We start from the raw sequence: 13,147 nt of genomic DNA, 5'->3' as shown, positions 1-13,147 counted from the left end.
TTACAATCTAATTAAAGTTCTGGAAGGACCAAGACCCTCTTCCAGTCCTGTGGATGTTCTGCCGCTCACTTGATGCCTTGATGAAAGGTGCTTTAGTAAAAGATAATTTACTCTTATTTGATTATAGTTTCGTACGTGTTTATATTTTATTCATGATAATCGACCAGTCGCACTTTAATTTACAGTTTCCTTTGTTACTTTAATAGTTGTCAAACTCGTACGAGTCACGAGTCAAATCAAAACAAAGTAAAAACGAGCCGACTCGGTTGTTGACTCGGATTTGCTCCAGACTCGTAACATGACTCTTTTTTTTAATGCGAGTCGGTCCGAGTCGTGTTCCGAGTCACGAGTTGAGTCATGAATCACAAAATAATTTATTATTTTTTTAATATTTTTATTAAATTTTTTTTTTTAACTTAATATATAATTATAAAAATATATTATCAAATATCTTGACTCTTGCTATTCGAATCACAAGTCAAAAATAACGAGTCAACAACGATGCTTTATAGTGATCCTATAGTCTGGTCTATGATGTTAACAAAATGTTCAAACAAAATTATTAAAATAGTAACAATTAGAGTAGGCTTAATTTTGTCTAATGGGCTTTTTGGTGTCAATGTGATCTCGCCCTTAAACAGTAGCTAGGCTCTATAGCCTTTCACTGCAAAAGTTTAGCAGATTTATTTATAAATAAAATAACAACACTAGATTACATAGAATTTATTCTAATGTTTCGTATTTACTTTACAGGAAAATGAAAATACTTTCTTTTTAATCTCTTAAAAACCTTTGAAAATTTTAGTAACACTTTTTAATTCCAAATTTGAAAAATAGGAGGAATATATTTTTTTTTCCAAAATGGAAAATATATATTTAGAAAAATGAGTTTTTCAATACATAATAAGTATAAGTTGAAAAAATCACATTTAAATGTGTTTTCAGTTTTTTATGTTTATTTTTCTAATACATAATAAGTATAAGTTGGAAAGATATCTTAAACAACTTATCATTATTTTGTTATAAATAAATTGAAAGTGATATTTGTACTATCATCTTCAATTAATGTATCACAATGTATAAATTGTATAGTTAACTGTATAAGTTAATAATATAAATTGTATAAATATAAATTGTATAGTTAACTGTATAAGTTAATAATGCACAGCTGCGATACATCTAAAAAAATATATACTAAAATCACTTCTCTAATTAAATGCATCATTAGCGAGTTATATAGCGTTCTAACTTCCAAGTTAAAGAGACTATAAATCTCAAAGTAAGTTGGAGAAGAGCTTAACCAAAACTTTTATCGTACCCTCGCATACTGACACATACACTCCCACTCACACACACACAGTTAACAGTATGTAAAAAGCATGTCTTGAGGGATTGAAATTCAATATAATACAACTACCCATTTTGACTTTCATTCATTTCTACACTTTCACTCACACACACACATACAACATTCTCCATCAATATCGGTGGTGCATACATTAGTCCAAATATATTCAACAAGTAAAGAAATCAGTTCTCAAATCATTAATCAAGGTATGATTAATTTACACCTAGCTCTTTTATTTCATGTATCACTCTATATATATATACGTCATACAATTCATATATAAATAGTAACTCCTAATTAGAGTAGTTATCCAGCCTTAGGTAAGATAAACGGTCTACATTTCACTTCTTCATATCTCGCTCATGTTGTTGTCACGTATTTGCATAACTATTTTTTTCATTTTTTCATCACTTTGGTTTGAACATGAGTTTGGTAATGAATATAGGTTTAAAAGAATGGGAATATGAGAAATATGTTGGGATTTAAATAAAACTGATGCATTATGAGTATTATTTTAATATAGGAAATGTGAATAATGAGATATGTCCAATAATGTCACATTGGATTTTCTTAAAAAGGTTACTTCATTATAATAATATTATATTATTTATTGTATGAATGAATGAAATAGTAAACGAGGAAGATAGTCATTAGTTACTGAGAACGCAAATCGTTTTTCATGCATTTATTAGTTAGAGTTATAAAATTTGGTAAGAAAATGAAAAGTAACTTTTAATGATTTTTATTTGATACACTTTATTACACCTTTATAACAATATCTATTCACATTTATAGATATATAAAATATAAACTATTGAGGGTGATGTATTATCTCTAAGGAATAATCTATCCATTTGATGGGTGAAAATTGACAGAAATCTTTTTTTTTTTTTTTTAAATCAAGTACATTGCAACAAATAAATGTTTCTATATTCTAGTTATATATGTATATGAATATGTTACTCGTCTAAGGTTTGATCAACGTCGACACAAGTTTTATGTTTGTTTATTTGCCAAATTAACTATGAATCGAATATATTATTGACGTTTAGTACATGAATGCAGATATCGTTTCATCGACTTGTGCCATATTTGGAATTTCTGTGGCAGAGTGAAATCCAAGTAGCAAATTAATTAGTAGTAACATTTATTTGAAGATGGTGTTATTAAGGAGAAGATTAAATTGTTGTACATGGAACAGGGGAATCACTAATAGCGTGGACTTTGATCAACCACCCGATAGTACGTTTCCTTCTAATTTCCTTATCTCTCAAACTTGTGAAATTGTAGTTAAACTTTAGAGTAAATTATATAGATTGTCTTTTTGTTTTTTAAAAAATAACACGTAAGTTGGTTAAATTTCTTTTAAAGTTGCACTGGTCGTCGTATTTTAATAAGACGTGGCGTAATTTTCATGTATTTAGATAAACAAAAATAGAAGACGACCAATGTAAGTTAACCTCATTAATATTAAAAGAGTATATCTTTGTTTTTTTTGTGTTTTTTTTTTTTTTTTTTATTGTTATAATCATTTAGTTTTATTTTGATAGATGGGATAGACCTTTTTCAAACCTCAAATGTAATTTAAGATAATACACTTTACATTTTTTTTTTCATATATATCTAAATCTAAAAGTATCACTCAAAAGTGTGATAAATCGAATAAGTGCTACGAGGAAAAAAATAAAAAAAGAGTTAGTTGTGGAAATGAAAGGCAAAGAAAAACCAAAAATAAAAGTGATGGTGAAATGTCAGAATTCCACGGAAAATGTCAGAGTTTTCTGTTTAAAAATTGAAAATTTGACTAGAAATGTGACATATATGTATAGGGCCTTTAATTGCGTTACGGTATATTGCGTGACATAGTCGTACCAGACATCCCCAACCCGATTTCATTAATAATAGTGGGGGCACAAAAGTTATGGGTAGCTTTTATATGAGGGAATATATAAAAATAAATAATGAAAGGAATTTAAAAAAAAAAACTCCCTAATAATCTTTACAAAAAACATTTTTACCATATCTAAAGATATATATATATATATGTATGTATGTATCATATAACTATGTACAACCATACATGCTTGGATTTTTGTGTTTGATAAAGCTATCTTATGTAAGAATCACCTTATTTTATAAAATACTATATACTAACGTTCTTTTTAATTAATTGATATGACCTTTTAAGGAAAAATATTTTAAGCTACCTCCGGGCTACATGTATGTACGGATTATTTGTAAAAAGAATACATATACATGCTTTACAATTTTCTTCTTACATATATGTATATACATTTTTTGGTAAATTACATCAATGAACCTGCATTTTATATTAAAATTATTTAATAAATATATTAATTAGTTATGATCAAGTGTTCCTTTTCAAAATAAAAAAGAAGTTATGATCTAGTGTCATTTGTTAAGATAAAATATATATTAGAGTTTAGAAAAAAAAACAGCTACTAGGGAAATATTTTAGTGCCAATTATGCCACTAAATAGTCAGAAACATATAATTGTTCACCCTCCTGTTCATCAGTACTTGAGATCCAAGATTTTAACAGATAACATGCATTTATACAGATCTCTAACCACTCCAGATCCAACACTTTAATGATACACATACTAACTACTATATTATATTAACTTATGATTAGGTTTATTGTGACTATCTGACTACAAATTATTATGTAAATTATATGAATCATCTTCATATAATAGCTGTGTTGCATTGTAATTCCATGTTTGAAAAAAATGTACATAATTACTACCAGTAGTTTATATAAAATTTATGACAAATTGTATCTAAGCTTCCAAGAAGAGAAGTGATTTGTACACCAAAAAAATCACATGCAACACAACTAATGTTGTAAATATTCAGTATGACATAGTTCATCCACCCAAAAAAATAGCTTTTAAGGATAAGGCTTTATCCAGTAAATATTCATTAGCCAAAAATTGAACTAGTATATACTGGTTATATATATTCACAAATGTCAAAGTTATAGGATAGTAAACCAAGTTGGAAATGTTCAGGAATTATGACTTACAACGGGCTTGAGAGCTGCATTTTAAATGCCACCTCTTATGAGGATGAAAGTGTTACAAGTAAAGGAGACGGATGCTCAACCGACTCACCTTCCAGCAGTTGTTCTAGCAACAATCCGTCTGGATCATTCTTTTCTCAGTGGAGCGTGAAGAAAAGAGATGAACACGGACTGGACGAATGGAATTACTCAGAAAGCCCACAACGGCTTTCCAACAAAGAAACACCGCCATATATAGTTGCTTACTCAGATGTGGAGGAAATAAAAGAAAAATTTGGAAAACTTTTGTTAGGCGAAGATACTACAGGAGGGCGCAATGGAGTCACCCCTGCTTTGGCTTTGTCAAATGCCATAACTAATCTAGCAGGTACTTTTTAAGTTACTTTACTATGGCGAACTTGCATTATTTATTAAGAACTGCAGACACTTTTATGGTAAACGTTGTGATAGTTATAGGCACGTACGGTGTAAACATCTCATTCGAAATCTGTGTATGGATAGGGACCGTTTTTGGTGAGCTATGGAAACTTGAGCCTCTCCCAGAAGAGAAAAAGAACAAATGGAGAAGAGAGATGGATTGGTTGCTTTCTCCTACAAACTATATGATTCAGTTAATTCCTGCTAAGCAATGCAATTCAGACGGCAGAATGTTAGAGGTATCTTCTTTTTTGACTAGTTTCTCTTCATTTTTACATTTTATCTTAAAACTAGTGTTACCCTTCGTTTCACAGATAATGACACCAAAAGCTCGTGGGGATGTTCATTTGAACCTTCCAGCACTACGAAAGTTAGACTCCATGCTTATTGTAGGTGGTCTCTTCACTCTTTCTAGAACTGAATAGAATCAATGTCGCTGAGTTATCAAGTAAACCTACTGACAGGAAGCATTGGATGTAATGACCGAGACAGAATTTTGGTATGAGGAGGGTGGTAGCAGAGCTGAAGGAAGAAATAAGAATCTAAAGCAAAGCAAAAGATGGTGGCTTCCAATGCCACAAGTGCCCATAGGCGGTCTCTCAGATGGTGAAAGGAAAAAGTTGCTTACTCAGGCAAAATTGGTTCATCAAATTTTCAAAGCTGCTAAAACAATTAATGAAACTATTCTGCTTGAAATGCCAATACCTAAGATAATTGAAGACGCACTTCCCAAGGTAATGCATTTTTCTCACTCAGATTAATCCATTATTATTTGTCTAACTATTATCAAATTATCTTGCAACATAGAAATGCATACAAGATCAGAATATGATTTAATTGTGCATTAAATATAAAGTGATGTGTACGCATTTTACAAAAGGAGATGCATTTCTATATATATACATACGATCACATCTGGGTATCTGCTAAAGATATGGCAAAACGGGTGGGTTAAGTAGGTTCACTGCCGGGTCAAAAACAGATAAGTTATAAGTATGGTTGGGTTGCCACAAACATGGCTGTGTCTATTTTTAAAGCTATCGAGTATGTATGATCATGTCTATGCATCTGATCAAGAGATAGCAAAATGGGTAGGTTAACCAGATATTCAGTAAGTCAGTAACTGGTCAGAAACAGAGAAGTTATATGTAGGATCAAATTGCCACAAATACTTTTCTGTCGGGTTTTCATAAATAAGAGTTACAATTGATTAGAAAGTTATGTTACGGCAAAACTAATCTAAAACTTCGCATAAAAAGATTTAGGAGGGTGTATGAATTAAGAATAGGTAACTTTTAATATGCTTGACCAGTTCCTCTAGTTCTGTTCTTTGATTTAAGCCATCTAAGATATGACATAACCAAAACTGACCCATTGATAAGTAAACGAGCCAAGTTGTTGCCTCTAATCCAGATTGTATTACACCAGTTTCTAGTATCAAATGTTTGATAAAGACTTGTGAATCTTTCAACAGTCTGGAAAGGCCAGCCTTGGCGAGGATCTATATAGGATACTAAACAAAGTCTCCTCCCCGTCCTCCAGTATGCTCAAGTCGCTGAATTTAAGATCAGAAAACAGCGCCCTCGATGCCATTAACAGATTGGAAGCAGCAATACATGCATGGAAAGACAAGATTGAGGAACATGACAGTGGTAAATCTCCAGCCAGAACTTCCTGGTCATTTAAGGATCCTATTTCTGAACTTGACAAAATGGAGTTGTTAATAAACCGTGCTGAAGAGCTTTCACGAGAAATCAAAATGCAGTATCCTAACCTCCCTCAGAAGTTTCTCGATGTCATGAAAATTCAATACGGCAAGGTGAGTAAACCTCTGACATGCTACTCCAACTTTTGCTTCGTACATTTCGAAACATAGTTTGGGCTGACACTTTCTATCACCATCGTATGATGATTCTTGTAGTTGAAAGAGGTTAAAAATAGAGTTACAGATTAGAAAACTTTTTTCCCAATTATAAATATAACTAGTTCATAAATTCTGTACTCCATAGATCTTTCAACTCTATTACTGCATCTAGTCAAGCAAAAAGCTAGTGGACTCAATAGCTCAGGAAGTGACAAGTTTACATGAGCACATAGAAGCGATTCATGTCATCTATTTGACTATTTCCTCTTTGTTCAGTTGCAATATGCATGTATAACACAAGCATATACAAAGCTCTTATGACCTGAACAATGACTCAAGTAGATCCTCAACTGTTAACAGCTTTCCAGAATATATATAACAAGAAATCAAATCAGCTTATTAATCCTTTTGTTATTTCAGGATGTTGCACATGCGATCATAGAAGCTTATTCTCGTGTTCTTGGAAACTTGGCATTCAGCATACTAACAAGAATTGGAGACGTCTCTCAAGAAGATATACTAAGCAATCCTGATTCACCAATGGCAACAAACAGCCTCCCAGGGGTGATTCTTCCAGGAACTTCAGGTGGATCTAGTTCGAGTATACCGGAAAAACACACACTAACTGATAGAATAGATAACATAGAAGGGAAGCTGATTATGATAGAACCAGAAGAGGCTTCTGATACAGCATTGTTAAGTGATAAACAGAAGATCGGTGACAGCAACACCTAATAGAGGCTCTGGATGTTATCTTGGACACGAGGCTTATTTTAACATTCCCTGCAGCCACCTCTTGATCTCCATAACATCAAAGTAGTCGCAGTCATATTCTGTAAATGTTATTATATGCTTTTAATGAATTTCAGATTATGTTCTGATTAAACCGGATATCGGGTTAATCAGAAAACTAGAGCCATAGATGTAAATGACCTGAATTAAAGACGCACCAATTGACTTAAGTTCAGTTATGAAAAATATTAACTTTTGTATACAAAGATGAACATTTTAGTACGAGTAGAATGTATGATCTCAGAGAAAAATACGAACTCAAAATGGTTGGACTTTTAAAATGGTCCTCCATATTAATTTTGACTCACTTGTAAAATGATTGCTTTATGCGAGAAAAGGAAAAGAATCAAGGGGGTCAACAAGCTGAAAATCGTTCTAGGCGTACTTTTAATCTCCAAAATCATATCATTCAAAAAAAAAATAATAATAAAAAACACCATTAGTGTAAATATTAAAGTATTTGTGGTCTTTCAAGCTAAGAAAGCCTGCATTAGTTTAGGGCACGCCTCAAGCAAGGACGAGCTGAGAAAGGTAGTTTATGAGTAGTGCTTAAGTAATTTTATAAGGTGGTTTGTGCAATCATGGCAATTGGTAAATAGAAAGTGACAATGAAAGATTCACTGTTGATGAATATACTTAATCTGAACAAGTGAACTGAAAAGTTTGATTAATGAGTCAAAATTCATAGCATTGGTTGTTTCAGGTTAAATGAGAACGATCTTGGAGTATAGGTGATAATCTGGATTCGATTATATAAAGATGACAAGATTTCATCTGCACTGTGTTTAACTAAAAGGGGTATGAGACGAACGGGTCAAAAGTCGATATCCATAATGTTCCAGTAAAATGCATAAAACCTAATATATCACTTTGTTCTATGAAAGATTATAAAATACAGTGGCATTAAAATTATTGCTATTGTATATGTACTCATCGCAGACAAGACTAGTGTTTCTTTAGTAAAATATACAACATAAAATCAAAAATTCACAACAAAAAGCTCCACCAATTTGGTTGAACCAAGTTTAGTATGAACATTCTGAATCTGGCAACTTACTTTGTCAGTTGATGTTGTTAAACCAGTCTGAAATGGTTCTGGCAAGAATTTTAGTCTCGTATAGCGAAAGAGCCTTGAGTCGTTGTGCAATCGCATCGGCTGGAGTGTATACATCACCTGCTTGCAGTTTTGGTTCCTGATCATATACAGTGACAAACAAATGCACATTATAAGAGTGGTACCTCAAGAACAGAGAAGTTGCATACGAGAACGGGTGTCAAACTGCAATTCATTACTTTTATAGTAATTACTAGATTTGGTAATTTCGACCCATCTACTCATGATCAAAAACCGGTAAAGTATACTATATAAAGCTGCCATTCAAAAGAAAAGTATACTATATAAAGCTAAAAGAGATATAGGTCCAAAGAGTTGAAAAGTCACCGAAAATGTATTCTTTAAGCTTACCACCTCCTAAATCTATGTACCTAGTTCCTACTAAAAGACCAGAAAGTCATTATAATAACAAAGTTCTTGTAATCATATCTACCTTATTTAACTATTTACACAAAAAAAACATTTGCAGGCCAACCCAACTTGGCGCCTCTGACCCGACCCGCCAACTAAAGCTCATATTTCACGAAATTTACTTTGATGATCATAGAATATTAAGTAAATATCGCTAGAGATTTGGAAGAATTTTACCACATCTGTCACATGCAACAAACATATCATTCAAAAACAATGTGCAGAGTTTGCTTACCTGGATGCATGGTGTGATATGATTACCACTCAATGACACTTTCTCCAGTGTTCCACCTATAGCTTCCACACGAGGCCTCAAAGAATCCTCAAGGAGATCTGTCTCATCGATGGCATCAGTATTAAATTTCACCTGAAACAAAAAAAGTAAAAATAAAATATAAATTATATAATATCAGTTGAGTAGATACTCATAAAATCTTTCAGCTTAACTAACACATAAGTACCAGGAGTGTTTTCTGGACATTATATGAGTTCTTGCAACATTCTCGGTTCTCATTTGGTGTTGGCTTGAATTCTGATATTCCTTGAGCAACCTGAAAGATTCAAGGTCCTTCTAGCGATCAGTAACCTCTAGCATTTATAGTTCAACTAAAAGTAAAAAGAACAAGAGCTGGATAAAAACATTAACTTGAACTCAGCTACCCTGACTAAAGGCTAGAGGTGGCAATTTCCACCCATTTACTGGTTCTCTTGTAAGTGGGTTGATGTCGGTTAGGTTGTATCTCTAATGTGTGATGCGTCATACGGAAAAGATAATAAAGCTAACATGGAAACTTTTAAACAAGTCAAATGGGTTGAGAGTGGTTCAGAGTGTATATGTAATGCTGGGTCAAACCAAGCCGCCCTGTCGACATGTACTAGAAACCTGACATTTTAATCCAGCCTGTTAAGACTTGGCCACCTCTGCAGTCTGCTTAAGTCTACTATGTTGATTACTTATGTGGGCTGTAATGTTAAAAAGGAGAAGCGAAGGCAATTAGGGATGCAATTAGGTACCACAATACCTGACCAAAAACTGAAGGCAACTGATCAACAAATTTGTCCAAAGAAACCCTAGCTTCGTGATCGTAATCAGGTACCACTGCTTCAGCTGTATCAAGAAGAGCTTTCCATGCATCTGCATAGAATTGTACAGAAAGGGTATAAGAACATTAGAGACAAATATATTATGTGATGCCCTAGTAACCCACTGAAACGGTGTAAAACATACTTTGACAGGGAGCTATGTAGAAAGTCAACATATTTATGCTCAGGTAGAGTCAACAAGAATTAAATGTTAACAAGGAAAGAAAAACTCAATTTGGAAAGCAAATTTCTCATATATGAGAGTTGCAAACAAACCAAAAGCAGATTTGTGTGTTGATTTATATGACTGCAATTAGAAAAATGACACTGTAACATATAAAGAAACAAAATTATATAAAACAAGAGCCAAATTCAGAAAGTGCCTACCTGCAGCACTCTTAGCCACAGAAGAAACAGGAGATGCTTCCACAACAGGCATCAACTGGCTTACTAAAGGACCTAACTGCAGAAGCAGAAAAACTAATGCTAAGGTCTTAAATTGTAGCAGTACTTAACAATTATCAATTATGAGAAAACATTATATAAGATAACTTATTTACTCTCATCTTCTGATAAATATATCAAAAATCCAAAACCTGTTGTAGTTTTGAGAAAAATGCTAAATTTAAAGAGTCATTAAAGTGATGGCCTAGAACGGTGATTCTGGCATTTTGTGGCCAAATTTTGTGATGAGTTTTGACACCGTACAATAAAAAATTTCTCACAACTTCTGTTGAAGTTATAGCCCATTTCTAAATCTAGTCGCAACTTACTTGATGCTAGTAGAGTTACAGAGATTTGGGATCTTTTCTAAGATAAACCTAGAAGGTCCTTGGTTGATCTTGTATCTAGAATGTTCTATGAAGGTCAAGTCCACTATAAATTGATGGTGAACCCGTCATTTATAGGCCAAGAAAGTCTCCAAGTAATACAAACAAGTCAATTTTTATTAGAAGTAAAAAAAAATGATGATCAAGAAAAAAACAGAACAATGTGTGATAGATAATACAACAACCAATGAACCAATCATATTACCTGCTCGAAATAGGGTACTGCCTCTGTTGCTGGCCTGTTATTGTATGATATTATGGCATTGGCCTTCCAAAAGACAGAAAATATTACATCAATTTCCAACAAAAGTTATCTATTTCGAAAGAAAATGCCTTAAGGTGAACATCATGTCATGTTATAGAGCTGATGGCATTGGACCTGTAACCAATTAGCTAGATCTCATATCTCGTAAAAACACATGGACTAAACCAACCTTTGGTATCTTCTCCAAGAAATAGCTTCCAGTGAGTACTTGGAGTAAGGCACCATTACTGCATATCGTTACATATGTGGAAAATAACGGTAAGAAAATGCGGGATGTGTCTGGCCGAAGCCCACGGTTAAAGGGTAAATGGGTGGGAACCCTGTGGTCCCATGTACCGTATTGATACCCAGAGCGCACATAGTTCCGCCTAAAATACTAAGATCGAGTTGATAGAGAAGTAATTTCTTAACAGCAACATAGAACACCGTTTAAATTTTTAAGTAAAACTTTGTTCAATCCAGCATATGATGCATCAATACTCAGAAATAGTCATACAAACTAATAAGTCATGTAACCATGTCACAGATATTGAAACCAGATTTTAGAGCATCTAGAACCTCCTAAGCTAACCTCTAAATGTAGCAGAACTTATCAGAATAGATTGTGCTCACCTATGACCAACAGAATAAAGAGGGAGATCAGCAAGTTCAGCTGCTAGTATCTCGTCATTGGGCAGTCCATATGTCAACAACGAACTCAAGCAAGAATTAAATCTCTCAAAAACTTCTCTAGTAGCTTGTGAGTGATCAAAAGTCACATTATATGGTACCGAGATAATAAGATAGCCTTCGTTTGCCAATAGCCCAAGAAGATAGCTGCATACAAGTATCAAAGTTTCACATAATTCAAGTCGGGAACAGATCCTTTTAAAATATAACCAAAAACTTGTCATTCCTTTTTAAAAGGTAAAACATGCAGAAGTGCTCAGCCTGTCGGTTTTTGGGAACAAAAAAATTAATGGCTTTTCTAGGATTTAATACGTAGATCCGTAGGTCGTACGATATACGAAACTCTAACGTTTACCTATAATTTACTTATTATAAAGCATAACGACAATGGAAGCAATGCCGATATGGGAAACAAACGACTAACCTATAGGTAACTTCAGGAATTGCTCCTATAAAGGCACCACCAAGGAACTTGATGATTGCTTTCGGCTTCTTTCCTTTGGGCGGAGGAATGACCAAACAAGAGTCAAGCCTCCTATATATCTTATCATCATAACTATCCTTCTTCACCCTGTAAGTACCTCTCCCGACATAACCATTCGAAATCATCCTCAACGACCGTCCTGAAGCGTCTACATTACGTTTCTTGTATCCAAACCAACGTTGCGGCCGCGACTGGAAACTCAAACTCTCGAGATGAACACAGTCACGTCGGGTAGGAAAGGCAGCAGCTAGTTCCATTGCACCACAAGTAGTGGGTCCCGTAGATAATATAGCCATTTTATTTTTTTACTGCGGTTGAAGATACATATTTTTAAGTTATCATCATTTAAAATACATATTATTATCATTTTTATTTTTATTTTTAGTTTTGTTAATTAAAAAAGGAGCTATATATATAGCCTCCCTGCCTAACAAAAACTAAGGATTAATGGGATCGATTAAGCAGAAAAATAAGCAATCCTAAACATTCCCACTGATGTTACACAAAAATATGAGACTGAGTATCAATAATTCTGTTATTAATATTAGGGTGATTCTTGTTACATAATTTTAAGAAAATTGGGAGAAATAAAATTATACCTGTGAGTGGTGCTGTGTGTTTGTGTGTGGAACTTGAATACCTCAAAGAGACACGAGGGCAGCGTCAAAGTGAGTGACTGAGTGAGTGTGATTCAGCGCGGGAGGTCAACTTAATTGCCTATTTTTATTGCTCATTTTTCTACATTTTGTATTTTTGTTATATTAAATTCAAATACTAAGATCGACCATAACACTTTTAAAGATGGATGGATTAAAAATTCTTAA

General features: G+C 33.4%; 2 protein-coding genes across 2 annotated transcripts; one reads left to right on the top strand and one right to left on the bottom strand.

The window, feature by feature from the left end:
• The first annotated feature begins 1,437 nt into the window (after positions 1 to 1,437).
• LOC122600411 (rop guanine nucleotide exchange factor 14) lies at positions 1,438 to 7,689 on the top strand. Its single transcript, XM_043773123.1, has 8 exons — positions 1,438 to 1,554; positions 2,414 to 2,590; positions 4,384 to 4,761; positions 4,896 to 5,050; positions 5,126 to 5,200; positions 5,276 to 5,545; positions 6,286 to 6,630; positions 7,096 to 7,689. The coding sequence occupies exons 2-8, from the start codon at positions 2,506 to 2,508 to the stop codon at positions 7,408 to 7,410; spliced, it is 1,623 nt and encodes a 540-aa protein (XP_043629058.1). The 5' UTR covers positions 1,438 to 1,554; positions 2,414 to 2,505; the 3' UTR covers positions 7,411 to 7,689.
• A 661-nt stretch (positions 7,690 to 8,350) lies between these two features.
• On the bottom strand, positions 8,351 to 13,004 carry LOC122599734. Its single transcript, XM_043772293.1, has 10 exons — positions 12,923 to 13,004; positions 12,264 to 12,631; positions 11,783 to 11,986; positions 11,340 to 11,397; positions 11,111 to 11,173; positions 10,463 to 10,538; positions 10,015 to 10,127; positions 9,454 to 9,543; positions 9,228 to 9,359; positions 8,351 to 8,660 (listed from the first exon to the last, which is right to left on the bottom strand). Exons 2-10 carry the CDS (start codon positions 12,617 to 12,619, stop codon positions 8,529 to 8,531), a joined length of 1,224 nt encoding a protein of 407 aa, XP_043628228.1. The 5' UTR covers positions 12,620 to 12,631; positions 12,923 to 13,004; the 3' UTR covers positions 8,351 to 8,528.
• Between the last annotated feature and the right edge of the window lie 143 nt (positions 13,005 to 13,147).

The sequence above is a fragment of the Erigeron canadensis genome, chromosome 5, assembly GCF_010389155.1.
Source record: "Erigeron canadensis isolate Cc75 chromosome 5, C_canadensis_v1, whole genome shotgun sequence".
NCBI lineage: Eukaryota > Viridiplantae > Streptophyta > Magnoliopsida > Asterales > Asteraceae > Erigeron > Erigeron canadensis.
The sequence above is the reverse complement of the archived record's forward strand: the minus strand, read 5'-3'. Positions and strand labels throughout refer to the sequence as shown.